The sequence below is a fragment of the Lonchura striata genome, chromosome 5 (genome assembly GCF_046129695.1).
Source record: "Lonchura striata isolate bLonStr1 chromosome 5, bLonStr1.mat, whole genome shotgun sequence".
Classification (NCBI taxonomy): Eukaryota; Metazoa; Chordata; class Aves; order Passeriformes; family Estrildidae; genus Lonchura; species Lonchura striata.
In genome coordinates, this window is record NC_134607.1 from 23,690,413 (window position 1) to 23,708,769 (window position 18,357).

Genomic DNA, 18,357 nt, shown 5'->3' on the forward strand with positions numbered 1-18,357 from the left:
ATTACTGAGCTTGCTAAAAATGCAAAGAAAAAAGGTGACTGCGCACGCAAAGACATCCGAATTCAAAAGTTCTATAGTGAGGAAGACTATGGAAGCTTTGTCCTATCAGACCCAGCCTCATTTTTGAGACCACTGACTCAATAAAAGAACAAACTACGCAATGGCAGCTAATTTCCATACCATGTGGAGAATAGGCGGGGATAAATGTATAGGCGCTATAGAATATGCATGACTTTTGTGAATAAATCAGGCATTGAAGAAGCTGGGTTACACAGGATTTGAAAAGGTTCTGCTCCCCCTGTGTCCAGCGCTGAATAAAATACCTACCTACTTTACAACCCTTGGTTGTGAAGTTATTATCGCGTATCAATTAGACCTGAGGTCAATCTTTCCACATGAATGATCTTCCAAAGTCAGACAAATTCTTCTATAAGCATCTAAACTATGCCCTGGCAAAAATTTACTCCATGGTCCCCAAAACACTTATAGTCTCAAAACACTGTACTTATGGCTTGTAGCCATGTCTAGCTGGCAAGACTGCTATGGCACATAAAAGCCAGTGGTATACATGCTTCTAAGTATGCAATTGGGATATTGTTATTCTATCTGTAATCCTTACTACTGAATGAAGTTCACACAGTAATAATTTTGCCAAAGCTTTAATTAGGACAGAAAACACCAACCGTGGAAAAATTATTTAAATAACTGTGGTAACTCTTTTTGCCTTCAATTTTCCTGCAACTTAATTGACAGCACCCAGAGGAAGAAAAGCTAAGCTTTTCCTATTGTCCTCCAGTGACCCCTGCCCTCTGATGTGGTCACTACAATACCTGCTGCCGGTATTTTCCCTAGTGCTTCACCAAGCACTAGGGAAAAGACAACATCAGAGGAAGAAAACAAAACAAAACAGAGAAATATCTGCCCATTCATCCCCAAAGTAAGTGCTAACTAGCAAAACTTATCACACTAGCAAAGAACTCTTCTCCCATTCATGATCCACATCCATCAGATGGTACTAATGATACCAACATAACAAAAAACCCCCCAAACAAACCCTACTTGTGTCAGTGTTTCTGACACCCTGGTTTGTACAGAAGCAGTCACATGAAAGAGCAAAACCAGAACAGACTCCTCCTAACACACACTACAAAATACACTCCGTAAATGGCTTAAGACAGCTTTCAAAATTTATTAGTAAGGTCTTCTTCCACCATTCCCCAATAGCCCACTTTGCAATATAAAACACTTCCAAAATATAAAAGTGGATGGCAAGAGACAAAAAGGCTGTTTTGAAGTAATGCCCAGAAAAAGTGAGGGAGAGAATCTGCTTTCCAAAGGTATCTTCACCTCCACTTGTAGTTTTCTCACACAGGCCAACATGCCGAGGTGAACTCCAGAGCACCGGCAGCCTCCTGATCAGATGCTCAAATGCTTGCAAACTCCCAGAGCAAGGGAGGCAGAGGGATAGTGGCTGTTGCCAGGAGAGCAGCAGGCTTCCTGCTAGACCTATACAAATGTACAGGGTGGAGAAAGAAAAAAACCCAGGCCCCAAACAAAGATGCTTTCTTGCATCGTGTGTGCGCATTTGCCATCTGCTGCTACATCCAGTACATTGTTGTGGATGTGAAGGAAGGCCTGCTGGTCTCTTCAGCTGATTAACTTGTTCACATGGCCAGGGGCAACTGTCTGCATTGCAGACCTCAGCAAAGCAACTGCAGCAATGACTTAGGATTTAATAAGGGTATGGTGATAAATTGTCCTCAAAAAGACACTGCTAGAGTGCAGTACCTCCTACTGAGTGAGTAGAGGCTTCTTACAGGATGAGACTAGGAGGGAAGTTACAATAGCATTTACAGGAAAGTAACCATTCCCTCATATACAGTGCTAGTGGTATTACATCACGGCAGCAGATAACCAAAACCAAGCAGGTGCTCATCCTGAACATGGCACCTTCTCTTCTACAGGACTCCAAAGCACTTTACACTTCACCAGCCCCAGCACTTGGCCACTGTGATACCCTGTGCAAGTACACAAGTAGCCACAGGATGGGACCAGAATACACTGCTAATAAGCTGCACCAGGAACACAGGACAAAGCAAGTGGCTTGGCTGCTAAATGCTGTTAAAAGAGACAGGAGCTAAGCAATACATCACTTTCTAACACCCAGATACCATCAGATTTTTTGGCTTCACCAAAATCTTTTACCTTCCTGAAGAAAAGGACCGCAGAAAACCATAAATTTAGTCTCTACAGAACCCTGGAGGGAAGGCTCATGCTCAGAGGCCAGTGAGGGAGAGAGTCAAGTTGGACAGGGCTTTGAGCAACTTCATCTAGTGAAAGATGTCCCAGACCATGGCACGGGTGCTGCACTAGATGATCTTTAACAGTCCATCCTGAGACAAACCATCCTACCATTCTATGATTTTCAGTCACTAAGGAAGCCATGGTCATCCAGCTGGGCACACCATTCAGCAGGCGACAGCGATGCTCTCTCCAGAAATGCAGCTCTCAACCAGAAATAAAATTCTCTTAGGGCAGAGATTTCCCACCCTCCCCATTTTCTGTCTGACCCCTCCTTACCTTCATAGCAGTCCCGCACTGTGCCAAAGTAAACATAGTACTGGTCATTGGTGAAGAACAGGAGACTGAGCCATGAGTCAAAGGCATAAATGGGCACAATGAAGAGGATCCGAACGATGTAGCGCTGTTCATTTGGGCAGCTGTAGCAGCGGAGATGCATGTAGATCTGAGAGACGGAGAGGGGAGACCAGGATCAGCGGTATATGGAGCAGAGAGGAGAAAGCAGAACAGGAGAGTCAATTGGGCCAGGAAAAACAATCTCAGTAAATCACCTCTTGATTGCCTCCAGCAGCCTCAAGGTGATGAACATAAAAGAAAAGATAAATCACTGTTATCATATGGCATTGATATAGCAACCCTTGGTTTGCAGACAGGGGGAAGGAGAGGGAAGAGAAAATGAAGGCATTTCTAATCTAGTTTCTTATAGGGAACTGATTTATTTTGACATCACGTTGCCCACATTCTTTTTGTTCACACCTTTTCTCCCAGTCATCAGTTCTACATTCCTGCTATCCTCTTTTGAGTACCTAAGATTCATAACACCATTTTTCTCTGAAAAGGGAAGGTGTACACACTTAAGCACACACTTTTTGTGAACACTCACTCTTTTGGCTGTTTTGGATGCTTTTTGAGACTTTCTCTTGAAACAACCTAAGAGAGCCCTTTACAGCACATCCCAAAGCTGGTAAGCCACAGCCCATCTGCTCAAAAATTCTGCACATGAGTGATAGCACAGCCACAAAGGGTCAGCCATCAAGGGAGCACTGAGCTCATGCAGTGTGCTCAAAGGAACCACACAGTTTGTTCTGTCTGACTGCACACATGCCAATCTCTGTAAGTCACTGGCTGGGGGGAGTACAGCATCCCCACCCTCCCCTCTCCCACCACTCACAGTTCCTTAACCATCATTAAATCCCAGGCCTAAGATGCTTTTTTACAGAATACCCACCTCCCCAAAAAGGTACTGACCACAAGCACACCCTGAAGATGAGCACACCCTCAGCAATGCCCTAATAACACAGGGCAGAGCTTCAGCACAATTTGTAGGTATACTCTCTTGACCACAAAGTCAGGAGAGGCAAGGCCTCTGTACAGCAATTCTCATTGAACTGCTGTCCCAGCTACTGGAATTAGTAACAACCAGCTGATTACATATGTGCCTCACCACTGACTGATTCTGCTGCCTGAAGAGGTCCAAGCATTTGTTTGAAGCTTCACCCTGCATTTTGGGGTGCTGTGAGGATTCTCCAGAGACTGAAAAAACATACACTAACAATCCCATGTAAGGGAGAGGGGCTTGTGTCTCCCAAGCTGTCTGTTATTTGTTCCTCCCTGGCCAAAACTGACTGAAGGGCTCAAAAATACTTGTTTCCTTTCGCTATGAAGTGCTCAAAAATACTTCCAATTGCTCTTCTTAACCCATGAGACGCTCACAAAAAGCTCATTTCCTGAGGAGAACAGGTTGAAAATAAGCTAACAAACCTTAGAGATATTTTTGCCTTGCGACAATCCCAGTGACACATCTCATCCAGCACAGACAGCTGACACCAGAGTTCAGATGACTCCAAGTTTTGCCCTTGGGATGTCAAAAGAGCCCTGTGATCCATGTGCCTAGGAGAGCACAGGACCTGCTGCCATGTAAGAGGACAACAGCGCATTTCAATCAATAGGTCTCCCTGGCACTGACCTCCATGGGTTTCTTCAGAGAAGGGCATTAATGCCTAACTGTGCAATGTTATAAGCAGAGGAAAATTTCCTCCTACCCTCAGCAGGTGATCAATTTGACAGGAGGATCTATGGCACTTGTAATTGTCACCCAAGCTGGTGAAACTGCAGGTGTTACTCTTATTCATCTGTTACTAATCCATTTTTTACCTTCACTAGCCCCTGTACTCCAACAATAGGCTGTACTTTTCTACATTCTAGTCATCACTCTGGAATCTACAATCCAACAGGTAAAAAACAGGGGTTGACAAATAACAGGGCTTGTGTTTCCCCACTGTATTTTTCAGTTCATATGACAACTGCATGAAAGAGAGGTACAGAACAGGATGCAGGGTTTAGCTTATTCAGGCTCCCAGGACACCTGCCTCAGAGAGAGGGGAGGAGGAAAAAATAAAATTAAACATTTCCTGCTACTCCTTTCCGCAGCAGAGCTCAGCCTGTGGAATCCACTGGCACAGGAGATCAAAGGAGGAATGTCAAACAACAGGTGACTAGGATCTTTTAGCTAACAGCTGACACAATTTAAAAAATGGCAATATTCAGCTAAAGTCCTGTGAAAGGATGACCTAAGATAACACACCTTTCTGCAAACCTTCAAGAGATGGCTAAATGTTTTACACCTGCTAGTTTTAAAGAGTGTGCTTCCCCTCCATTCACACTCTGGAAATGGTCTCTTCTTCATGTGAGGAAAAGGAAAGGATGAGAAGTACAAGTGACAGGGTTTTACCTGATGGCAGGTGATGAGCAAAGCTGTCCATACAAAGAAACCTGAGATAGCCTGAGCAGCAGTGGTCATGAGGAATATTGGCTGCTCCACAGCTGTGGGGCTGCCATCCTCTGGCATCCAGGAGAAGTTAGGAGCCACGGCTGGAGTGGTGGCAGCTGACCCCAATCTGGGGGCTGCAGTGACATCAGTCATCATAATCATGGTGCCTTTTGGTGTGAGGTTCCAGTTGGGATTGCTAAAGAGCTGCCCACGGGCCAAGACCTGTCAGGGAAGAGAACCACAAAGCAAGTGAACACAGCTGAAAGGAGTCAGGAATGTAATAGAATTTTGCATCGCTCACATGCCTTCCACCAGGCTGCTCGCATATTTTGTGAACAGGACCTGGGCAAGTCTGACACTGCCACCCCTTGTGATGTAACAGATCATGTGGTACTCAAGAACCTCTGACAACCACCCAGAGGTCATGAAATCTGGCCACTGCCATCATCACCATCCTTCTACAATAAAAATGTATAAGATGAATATAGCATTCACCAGAGATCACAGAATCATAGAATGGTTTGGGTTGGAAAGGACCTTAAAGACCATCTAGTTCCAAGCCCTGTGCTATGGGCCTGGGGCTCCTTCCACCAGGTTGCTCAAGAGACAAACCTGACCCTGAACACTTCGAAGGATGAAGCATCCCTAAGTCCTCTGGGCAACCTGTGCCACTGTCTCACCTCTCTCACAGCAAAGAATTTCTTCCTAATATCTAATTTAACCTACTCTCAGTTTAAAGCCATTTCCCTTAGTCCCATCACTACACACCCTTGTAAAAAGATCAGAAGGAAGTATCTAAACCATTCCTACTGGAAGACAACAGGCACACCTAAGTTAGCATCTCTATTCTCCATAAGGGTACAGGCTATTCTGCTATTTCCTAGTGTCATGGTTAGCCTGCCAAGCAGTAACAAGCAACAAGAACATGTGCCACAGCGTTCCTGCGCAGAAAGGGAGCAGAGGGAAGAATATTCTAATTCCTCCAGCCAGCAATGCCCACCTCTCCTACAGCCATGCTGAAAACCATACTCAGCCCAAAGCATTGAAGGATATGCACTGAAAGCTCTTCTCACTTTGACAGTGTGAACAGCATGAAAGTCATGCTTTTATCAAAATTTGTTTGACATAATACATTTAGCCAGCCTGTTATTAATGTTACTAACTTAGCATTGTTTTCTATATGATGTGAATTTAACCTAACTGGCTTTTAGAAGCCAGCTGACAGATAAAAACACATACCAAACACAAGAATATGCAAGATTTCAAAACAGCATGACCCTTGGCCATTTCCTGGCTAAAAAGCTATGTTCTTTCAATGGAACAAATTCTTGAAGGTCTAAGATCTAAAGTAGCTATTATTTTCAATTTGGTCATAAGCAGACTCTAGTGTGACCTCTGGGTTGTAGGAAGATAATCCACTTAAACCAAAATCACAAGCAGGCAGCCATTGGTTCTATCCATTAGGAGAACTGCTTCTGATGTGCCTATCAAAGGGAACAGCATGATATTGCCTTCTTCTGATAACCTCCTAATATTCTTCAAAAGAACAATTCCATAAAAGCTCAAGTCACTGCTCTTACACAGGTCTTTATGATCAGTGGATGGAAAGGGCTTTAGAAAGGCCAATGATGCACCACCAGAGTTTACAGCTGCACCAAGGAAGGACACATTTGTCATCTACTGACAGGCTGTTACAGAACACAAAAGAGAATATATGTTCACAGAGGAACTGCCCCAGCCCTGTTCCACCTGAAGTCACAGCACAAACTAGGGAACAGGTACCCAACAAAAGCAGAGTGCCAGTAGCAAGTCCTTTCCACATGCACACTAAGGCACAAAAATGGCCCCTTTAGCACAGACTTTTCCAAAACATACACTCGTATCACTGGTGTGCAGCAGTCTGATGTTACCTTATGTCACACTCCCCCTCCTTTCTGCTTTCTTCCATGAGGGAAAAAGAAAAGTCCTGGGAAATACCCAGGTTTGTTTAAGCATATCTTATTATAGGCGAAGCTGCATGAGTGTGTGCTTTAATTTACAAACTAATCCTCAAACTTGGCTTTTCTTTCTTTTTTCCAATATTTCCCTGCTCTGAGTTACAGCTTTCCATAACTGCATGTACAGTAGGATAATTCCTTTCCAGTCCCGATCAGTACAGGAAATGTAACTTAAGTTTTGATTTTCTAAGCATACACACACACACACACACATTTCATCATCTGTACTGTATCTAAAAATTTGGAGAGATGGAGGCTGGGTGGAGATGTCACAAGTCAACAAGGCTTTTATTGCTTTTAAAAGAAAGGGATTTCTACCCAAGTAACTTCTGAAGTAACTGAATATGCACAGTGCTGAGAGTGCTTCCACAAAGCTCAAGAAGGGCACATCTAAAATGAAATCAGAGCAGATGCACCTGTGGTTAACCTAGCTCTAAATAAAGTCCAGCCAGCTGCAGTCCTGCACATCCCAGTGCACTTTGTGAGCTATGCAGGACAGAAAGCTGTTAAGCCCTTCCAAAAGTTCATGGGGGAGAGGATCTGTGCAGCAGACCACACATGCCAGGAGAAACAGGACCGGGACCTCCACACTCCAGCTAATCGAGCCACATCAGCAGCAGAGACCCAAAGGCAGCAGCAGTAACATCAAGAGAGGATCTGAGGATCTGAAAGGGAATTCTTTCTTTCAGAGTGTGTCTTTGCACTCATTTTAAAATAAGTGAAATCAGCAAAAAGTGATCAACAAGCATTTTGTCATTACAGGGGTTATGTATTCATAAGCAAGGTCAGTCATAAATTGAAGTTGTGTATGTAATCTTAACACTGCCCCCTCGTGATTGTACATCAACAGACATTAATTAGAGGATTGTACATCATTCCTCACCTAATCCCCTCCAAATCACACTGTCATTGAAATTAATAACTTTTTCCACCAATGTGTTCTAAAAGAAAATATACAAACTCTCTTACAAAACAGGGTTTACATACCCTACCCAAACTCCAAACCACCTCACCCATGAACATGCAGGATTACCCCTGAGGACAGCATTTTATTTCCTTGACACCTTTTATTGATTCTATACATCAGTTTGCAGTTCATTCTCCTTGCTAGTGAAACACAAAGGAATCTCCAAAATCCGCAAGAATAACATAAACTTTACAAATTACCCTTTCTAATCTTCTCAAGTCCCACACATCAAAGCTACAGTGACAGATATAAGTAGTGCACAAGGCTGTTGTTATGAAATTCTAGTGTATGCAAGAAGCTGAAGCTCTAAGAGCAATTCCAGTCTATACTTAAGAAACAGGTAATGGCACAGATGACTGGAGCCTTAACTAGGAAAGTGGATTTCAGCTCATTCACTACCACCAGCTCAGTCTGCTAGCTCCTCTTCTGCCTTTTTAAAAACAGCATTGTGAAGGTGGGCTGTGGCAACTTGTCTCAACAGGCCTTGCTTCTGAGATGTCTCTTCCCACTGTGCAACAGGACACAAGCCCAGAAATGCTCAGAAAAGATAGTGCTGGGAAAATTGTCACAACAAAAATACTGCCTTGATGAACTACAGATCCAGTACATTGGTATCAGCAGCTTCCTTCTTAGCTGACACTGTGAATATGTTTTGACATTTATTTCTTGGACACCCACCTCCATCACAGCCCAAGCAAGTGCCACAATACACTTTCCTGCTTACTGTCATGACTGGGTAAAAAGGTACTTTCCAACAGCCATAAAGCTATTCTCTATTCACCTCTATCACCTCCTGGCTGTGATCTCTTTCCTGGTGCTCCTCCCAGCTGGCTGTATTTCTCTGTTGTTTCTTGTGCATTTTAAGCTCCCTGGGACAACCATCTTTTTGTTCTCTGTCCATACAGTTCCCAGCACTGCAAGGTACCAAACCACGAGGAAAGCATTTTACATTACCATATGTCAAATTAGGGGCATTTGGAAACTCAAATTGCCAATGCAATACAAACCAATGTAATGTATAATAAATGTTGAAGCATTTCTTACTCTTCTGCCATATCCTGTTTTCTCTGCCCACCTGTTTCATCATTGCTTTCAGTTCAAGGAAGAGTAAAGTTCCTCGCACACTTATTCTCCCTCTCTGGAGAGCTCTCCTAAACATGTCAAAGGAAAATATTTCAACACTTCTAAATTTCACTCTTGGTGCTTTCCCCATCTCCAAATGACTACCTTGCTCCCCCCGGAGGTAACCTGCAACATAACAGGACCACAACAGAGACACAGGAAAAGCACCAAACTTTGCTAACTGGAAACAAGCACACATAAAAGTACATCTACAGAAACACACAGGACTTTTGGATGCAGGTTACGTGTATTCCAGGATGGCCACGAGAAATTTGGATCAGAGCTAGTATCGTTCTTCTACACGGGTTAGAGGAGTTTCTGGCAGTGCTGAGGTCTATACAGAACCACTTCCCAACATGGAAGGCAGGGATCACACCCCCATCCCCTACAAGCTGTCACCTATTCCTGCCCAGATGTCATTACGAGTTATGTATGTTAGAACAAGACAAGGCATTGCACTGCCAGGGCATTAGCTTAAACACCAAACTAGTACCTCTTACACTTACCTAACACATCTTCTGAAAACACTTCAGGAGTACTGGGGGGACTCTCAATGCAAGGAAGGAAAAAGAAAATAAAACAAAGCCTGTGCTATTTCTATCGAGATAACTATCCTGATAAAAACCCAGAGATGCAGAACACTGTTACAAATAATCTTGATAGAGAAGAAGCTCCAAATGGCATGGGGACCAGTTCTCTTAATGACACCACACAGATGTAAAGTCGCAGGGATGTGTCTACATGGCCTGCATCCACAGAAAAACCAGCAAACTAATTCTGCATCAAGAGCAGATTGCCAGTCCTGTATCTTTTGGAAACAGAGATCTCCCATCTCCAACATTAACATGGCAGCTTCTGCTGAAAATAAACTCAAAACAGACAGGATGTGGCGAAAGTGAAAGCAAAAAACTTCATTTTTGGCTTGCATAAAGGCATGGGAAACGTTACCACTGAGGAGGAGCTATTTCTACATAAACAAACATAAATATGAAAACCTCACTTCTGATGCAACAAAAGTGGTGTAAGAGGAGGCATAGTCCTTCAGTTCCATGGGGTACATCTGAATATTCAACCACAATCTAGTAAAGGAGGAGGTGTTTGCCTGCTCTGAGCAAGACCTACCTCAGTGCCAACAGGAAAAGAACCCCAAATGAAAGGACTCGGAAGGTGTTCACTCCCAACTGCAAACACAATCTGTGTTTTTAAAAGAGATCATCTCATCCAAGGCTGAAAGTATTTAATTTCTAAACTGCTGAGTGAGCAAAGAATGATACACAAAGCTATCCCATGAAAGAGTCTTAATAGCTAAGCCTCTTTCTGCTGTACAAGACACAAACCAAAAAAAGCACACACAACCTGGCTGCAAGGTTCTCCTGGAGAGCTGAGACAAGACAATGTTCTTCCTTAAAACCTACTCCATGCTTACAGTGCTTTAAATATCCACCATACAGAACTTTGTTAAAATACCACAAAAGCATTTCCATTCCCCTCAAACTCCTATTTCTTCAAGAGATTCTCCATTAAATTATCTTTATTCTGGATCCAAAAAGGCCAATACAGAAGTGTCATGCAGTAGATAAATCAGAGCCTGAATGTTCTGCATTTATTATTACACAAGCAAGAGTGCTATACTAGTGAAAGCAGCAGCTTAACGTTTTTGACAATGTGCCCTAGACTTACAAGGATCACAAGACAAAATGGTTCAATATTTATTTTAGACCATTTTAATTATATCAATGCCTAGAATTGCCAACTGGGAGCAGCTCTTTCTATTGTCCTAGGTATATATGATAAATAATTAATCTAAGGTGTTTTCAACAACCAAAGGGATGGCATCACCAGCTGAAATGGCAAAAGAGAGGAAAAGGAGCAGTAGATAGGACAAAATAGCACTACACAGTAAGAGACTCACTGGCACAACTGAAATCAGTGATACCAATCCAGGAAAAATCAAATGCTTTTACGTTTATTACTTCTTAAGCTGCTTTTGCTCTCTGGGGTGGCATCTAGTTTACTTGGCTATGAGACATGAAAAGGTCCCAACAGTGCATTTTTAAGGTCTCCAGCAGCACTCCCAAAACAATCAGAGTTAAGTATGTGACCTGGCATGCAATTTTAAGTAGTACAATTCATTTACATTTTACTGCTCATGCTGGGCAAAGCTTTCTTAAGTTCAAGTCTGTGAAAGTCACCCCACAAGACACACCTGCCACACAGACACACATGGGTAACTCTGAACACACATGAGCAACGCTGTGCTCAGTCACAAGACAGGCACTCACCAGACTCACAAACACACACAGTGCTTGCATCTGCAGCTGCTGCACCCCATGTCAGCTTAACGTGCTTGTCTGTCTGCACAACAAGTGCAGATCCAAATGTAGTTCTTCTCAGTGTTATTTCCTTAGAGGAGTGAGCAGCCTGAAGAGATGCCCCAGTCACAATTTCACAGCTGTCGGTACAGTCAGTGGAACAAGGGGAAAGTGTCACTGGGACAGAAGACCAGTAGGGTCAGCAGGAGTGGAGCAGGTAGCCATCAGCTCAGAAGCAGAAGGTAGAGGAGTCAGGCACCTAAGGCAGACCAAGCCACATGGCAAAGTACACACCCACTAAGCCATACTCAAGAGATGATCTGATGCCTACATACGCATAAGACTGCACTGTACACACGAACAATTTAACCTTCAACAAGGTTACACCCTATGTACCTCATTTTAGGGAAACTAAATTCTGAGAATAACACAAAAACCTTCTGCACTTGCAGCTCATACAGCCCCCACCCATTTTGCTAGCCTATAGTCACCCTAAGAGAAGCTTCCCCTCCCCATGCACCCATTAAAAAACTCAGAATCAACAACAAAACCCTTTTACCCTGAGCCATGCACTCTTCTTTCCAGAGTTTTGTTCTGCTCTATTAATTTCTGTTGTCTCACTGTATTTGCACAGCCCTCCTCCCCCCATCCTCCTCCTCTTTTTTTTTTTTTTTTTTTTTTTGTAGACTGACCCACATTGTGATAGGTCAATATCTAACATCCAGTCCCTTTTTTAGAAGGACAGGAAAAAGAGAGAAGGGGAGGGAGAGGAGGAGAAGGGATTTTTCCCCAACCGTCTCTCCTTTGAGAACAGGATGAAACACACTTGGGCCATGCACTGCATCCCTTTCCCATCCTCTCAACAGCCCAACTCCACACAAACCAGGCAAGCCCTCTGCTCCCAGGGGAGAAACACAGAAAGAGTGTAAAGATATTCTGCAACTGGCAGAGGAGAAAGAGGCAAGAAGAAAAAAGGATGTGTTGTAAACAGTTGTGTCTCACATGACAGAGGCTGTTTGTATTTCATTTTCCAAACTCTCAAGAACAAAGTCAAATCAGAACTTACTCCACCACCACCTGCATTCATTGTTTCTCACCACTGAGAGCCAAGAGAGGGTAGACAACAGTTTTAAAGTTACCACAGGGTATACAGTTTCTTTAAGAAGAATCAGAACTCAGACTCTACAGCAACATGGAAAATTATTGAACTTGTAGCAGTCACACAAAAAAGAATTTTTCTAATACATTAGAGTATACTTTTCCACCCAGAAGATGACACATAGAATCTATCCAATCCATTCTTCAATTTAGCAAGCAAATGAGCTGAAAGACCCCAGACATCACAGGTCTAGGCAACTGTGCAGTGGTGCATATGAGGGCAATGGCACATCTGATTTCCCCAGCAATCATTCTCTGATGCAGACATGTAGCAGTGATGAACACTGCAGGAGTAAAATTGGTGATTCTCAACAAAGCATGCAAGGCCACATTCACTATAAAAGTCATTTTGTTATTGCTGCAGTAACAACTGATTGGCTTGTGTTTGTATGAAATTTGTTGCTCTTTTTTTTTTTTTTTTTTCCCCTCTAAACCTCTGGACATAGGATACAAACACCCTTCCCTAATTCCTCAAAACCATTAACTTCTAAATTCATTGCTCCTATCTAACATTAGCCCCTCCACACTTTTCTCCTGCCCTGCTACTTCATCAGGAAAAATAAAAATACTACAGAGGCAAAGTTCTGAAAGTCGAATTAGGACCTTTGTATTCCTAGACTCATTAGAGTCTCTTTATTCCAAAAGCCATCAGCAGCCTACAGAAAAAAATCACACCAAGCATCAACCTGAGAGGGTACATGCTTAAAAAAAGGACAAAGCTTCAACTAAATGTTTCCAGATCCTCTGACATTAAATTATGCAGTGGCATGAAGTTACTTGACAATTTGTATGAATGACTTTTGACTTAAGCCTCTTGTAAAATCAGTGCCATCACCAAGTCATTGGGAGGGGGGAAAGGAAGTCTGTAAGTCAGGAGAGTTTGGAGAAGGAGAGAAGTCACTCCCAGCTGACAGGACAAATAGCTGCAAATAGCTTCACCCACCACTAACCAGTCTTTCATAACGAAACACGCAAGGAAGAGACAAAATATGATGAGCCATAAAGAGAAATTCGCTGACTTCTAACCTGCCTCTTGAGGTGACTGACTTGTCTATGTTCATTTCAAGTAACCTGGACAGAAACACAGCTACATTACCGCTGCTGAGGCTATATCTGTGTTGGAGATAACCAGGCAGCTGCAGGCTCCCCCAGCAGCATCCATGTCATGTTCTGCAGCCTAAGGAGGGAACACTGGGTCAGCAAGGTCAGCTTTTAAGGTATTATCTCATCTCCTTCTTGAAGCCTCACTGCTGCACTACATAACATGTTGCAGTCATTTCCTTTGCTGAATCAGAAGGATTTTTTTTTTTTACTAGCAAGTTAATCGGGGGCCACATGTACAAAATACCCAGGCAGAGATGGATACTCCGGGGATAGACACAAAATATGTGAGGCTGTGACACCAACTCCCTATGCTCTTGGTCACTCTTCGTTATACAACATCCTCGAATAGCTGATCCTCTCAGTATCATCAGACTCCCAGGCACTGTGACTGTAAGATAATATTAGCACATTCCCATCCTTCCAATACAGAGTCAGACTTGAGGGTGGGGAGACAAATATTCAGGTACTGTATGGGTTAATACTGAAGGTCGAATGTCAGTTATTTCCCCTTCCAGGTTCCTGTGAATTATGCCCCTTGGGGGCTATATAGACCTGGTCAAACCCAGGTACAGCACGGTTCCTGAACAGCTTGCCTACACACTGTATTTTACCTGGACACAGCTTGCCCTGTTGCCTTCCCACACATGTTACTTACACCATCAGAAACAAAAAACCCCATGGAGGTTGACCTGATTTTTAAAGAGAGAACCTGGCTATGAGCAAGTACTCCAGCCCTCACCTCTTCTTAGAAGAGAGAGACTCTGTGGTGAGACTCCTGGAGGGTGATTGCAACTCACAGCTTTATGTGGCAGAATTTCACTTCCAAAACTTCCCTGGAGAATTGCTGCTCTGAAAACAAGTCCACCTGTCCTCCCCAGAAGTAGTCCATACACGGAAAAAATTAAAAAGTTAAAAAAAAAAAAAAATCACCCAGAAAAAAATGGGGGAGGGGAAAAAGAAGAAAAAAAATACCCCAAATCCCTTACTACAAGGGTGTTTTCAGTTCAAGCACTGTAATATTTTACAGTTGTTTTAGCTGTTTCAATCCATCTTATCACAGTGTCAAACTGCTTTCGGAGTCCCAGGCGTTCTGGTGGGGTGTGATGTTTTGACAGGAAACCACAAGAAAGCAAACCCCAGTGAGTCTGGGAAGAAGTGAGAGCAGCACACAACAGACACAGCACTCCAAGAGAACAGCTGGGCAAGCCAGCACACAAAACTCCAACCCAGTGCTATTCTCTTCAGCACCTCAAATTTCCAGGGCCTTGACAAGCACAATCAATCACAAACTCTAAAGCAGAGAAGAGCTTCTGCCCCCAGCCAGGGCTGTTCAATAACACCCAGCTGCTTTGTTACACGGGCAGCCAGCAGCAGGCATGTGCTAGAAAACTCAACTGTACAAAGGTTAAATGCAATTTCTCTCTGAGGTTGTGCTATCCTCTTCATACTGCAGACAGACCAACCTGTACATTCACTGCTGCTTTCCTTGGTTTCCTCAATTTTAGGCTGGAAACATTGAGAAAATGAGTCATAGCAATGGCACTTCAGAATCAAAAAGTCTGATTTGAAACTTCGTGTTTTACTTCAAACTTCATTAAATACAACACTGGATTCTTGAAGCAGCTAGAACCTAAACAACAAACATGTCCTGAGGAATTCACTGCTTCTACCAGACATTGCTGCAAGAGCTCAAAGATATGCTTGGAGCTTCGAGAAAATTAAACAGGCACTTCTGCTGCTGCTAGAAGAAGCAGGTAACAATTTATCTCCCTCAATGTAAACATAAGCCAATTAAAAACGAAACCAAAACAGGAAGAGAGAAGGAATGAAGGATAAATTAAAAGGTTGTCATCTTACACCAAAACATGATTATTAGATGTTTTAGTTTATGCAGCAGTAGAACCGGATAGAAAAAGGGACCACCTTTTTTGAGGGGGAAGGAGGTGTTTTAAAAGTTATTTTGTGCAAGGGAAAAAAACCCACCCACCCCTCCTTCCTTTATCCATGAGAAGAAAAGAACCCTAGTCCCACAGCTGCAAAAGCTCACCTCCCAGCCTGCTACCAGCAAACAGGCAAAGAAGCTGACAGAAAACAAGGCAGATTTCTAGCTGGATTCTGTCAAATGGTTAGAGACCAGACAGCTCAGAATGCTTCTGTTATGCCAAACCAGCCAGTCACACTGAACTTCATTTTCTGACCAGTTTATCTAAGAACCTTCCCCTTTTGACTGCCACGTGTCCTAAGGAGACAGACAAACTGAAGTCCAAAAGGTGCCCAGTGGTTGGGAGTGGTTGGCTCATCCCCTTGCTCCACATCTCCAAAACACAACCTGTTCAGTGCTCTGAACTGATTGTAGAGCCCTGAGCAGATCACAAAGAAAAACATCTGCCCACACCACCAAGCTGGTCAGACATGCTGACTTCACTAGTAAGGCTTCCCAATCATTTTGCAGCAAGACCAAATCACTCCTGCTCCAGATGCACAGACACCCACCTGCTGCTTCCATGACACCTAAGGTTTACAGCACAACTGTACCAATGACAGTTAATATGGTTAATGACCTAACCTGCTCCCTGTGACCAGAGCAGCTTTGAAGCCCATTTTCTTGGGGACAATGATGAAAAGAAAGCCTGAAGCAGGCCTTTCTGAAATACTTCCTCCATAAGAAAAGCTCTGGCAAAACCTCTAGCATTTACCAACATCCTAAAAAGCATGAGAGTTTATTTTTTTGCCAACAGTATCACACAAATACAAACCTTTAGTATTAGAAACCTGAATAACACAAACATTTCTAGAGAAGTCTGTGTTCCCTTTTAGGGAGGCTGCTAAGCTCTTAGACCAAAGGGTAATGTCCAGCAACACAAGTTCAAAGGCACAGTTAACTGCTTTATTAAAAGAGCCAAATCTTTGTTAGTGGGATGTATGCTCTATTACATTTTCATTGATTGTTTTTTTTTTTTTTTTCTGCAGGATAGGAAAGCCATTTCTATCCACCCTATTAGTCTTTGCTCTATTATTGATCAATGTCTTCTATTTTTATCTTTAACAGAGGTAAACAGTCTTCTCTCTGGGGAAACCTGTCTTTATGTCTTCAATAATTACCCCTGTTCAAGCTCCTTACATGGCAAGAACAATTTGAAACTTCTGTAAGCAGGAGCCATCTTCACTATTTCCCGTAGATTTCCCACTCCTCCTCCTCCTCCACCCACTCTTGACAGCTTCAGAATGTTCCAGGCAGCTTTCATAGGGCTGTCCCTGAAATCACTCTAGTCCCTTTCCACAATTTATCAGAACTCAGTCACGCACACATTCTTCCAAAGCCCTTCTACTACACACTGCAGCTGCCAAGGCTGAATTTAGCCCTTACAGAGCAATTGAGATTTCGAGACACCATGAGCATCTGAACAAGACCCACCACAACTCACCTGCAGTGGAAGAGAACACAGGCACAGTAACAGCCTCCTGGCACACCTACCACACCAGCACATGCACGAGGCGTCTGTCAGTCCAACCAGACCGAACCAAAGGAAACCCAACAAACACAAACCCGGTGCCCATCACGTTACTGCAGTCTACTGAGCTGCCAGCCCACCCAGGACCAGACACAAACGTGCAGACAGGGACACGCACCCAACGGCACCAAAGAGCGTGACAGCCCCGGGGAACGAGGGGGCTGCGCTGGTGCGTGTGCATGCACAGGGAGAGCCGAACAGCTGCAGCAAGGACAGGTTTTGAGGAAGGAGGGAGAGGAAGGAATGAGGTGGGCTGCACTGGGAGGCTGTGGGTAGAGGCGGGGGTGCGCGGTGTGTGCGCTGGTATGGAGGCCATGCGGGAGGGATGTGCGCGGAGGGGGAATGGCGGGGGCAGCCCTGAGGAGGAGGGGGCGCACACCGGGCGGGGGAAACGGGGCGGAGGGCTGAGTGGGGACGCGGGGAGTGGCGCAGGTCACGCCGGGGAACGGGAGGAGGAACTGCGGGGGAGCGGGAATAGCGACCACACCGGGCCGACGTGGGGCGCAAGGTGAGTTGGTGGGCGCCTCAACGAGCCACCCCCACGCCAGCGCGGCTACTCCGGCCCGGCCCGCCCCGCGCACCCGCAGCCGCCCCCGCCACGTCTTACCATGCAGCGGGCGGGCGGGCGCGGCCCAGCCCGGTGGGGCGAGGAGGGGTCGGGTCGGGCCCTGCCCGCTGCCCCGCGGGCGGCGCCGGCACCGGCGCGGGGGCGCGGAGGCCTCAGGAGCCCATGGCGACGCCGGGCCCGGCCCGGCCCTCCCTCCGCGCCTGCGCACGGCGCCGCGCGCGCCGCCCACTGCCCGCGCGGGAGGGGGAGCAGGGTGACGTCACCGCTCCTCTCTTAAAGGGGCAGCGCCGCCGCGGCGGGTGAGGCGGTGTTGCTCCGCAGCCGGGCGGGCCGGCGGCTCTGCTCGCCCGGCCGGCCAAAGGCAGCGCTGGCCTCAGAACAGCCTCCCTCAGGCAGATTCCCCCCAAACCCCGAGGGAAACAAACACACGGAGAAGTGTGGAAAGCAAGGCCGTGCTTCCACTCAAGTCCGAACGTGGCACTCGGAGTCCTAAAAAAAAACCAAAGCACCACAAAAGCCGAAGGAAGAAAGCAAGCAAACGCACCA

At 44.9% G+C, this 18,357-nt stretch overlaps 1 protein-coding gene across 2 annotated transcripts in view; it reads right to left on the reverse strand.

Moving 5' to 3' along the window:
• TMEM184B (transmembrane protein 184B) overlaps window positions 1–17,961 on the reverse strand; it is a 30,905-nt gene extending 12,944 nt beyond the window's left edge. The window contains exons 1-3 of one of the 2 annotated variants that reach the window (XM_021554080.2): window positions 17,851–17,961; window positions 5,033–5,293; window positions 2,581–2,746 (exon numbers count right to left, since the gene is read on the reverse strand). In XM_021554080.2, coding sequence (XP_021409755.1) covers window positions 2,581–2,746; window positions 5,033–5,293; window positions 17,851–17,853 — 430 coding nt within the window. In that variant the 5' untranslated portion in view covers window positions 17,854–17,961. The remainder of the gene's footprint in view (window positions 1–2,580; window positions 2,747–5,032; window positions 5,294–17,850) is intronic. The other variant, XM_021554079.3, reaches the window with a different exon arrangement.
• Window positions 17,962–18,357: the final 396 nt, after the last annotated feature.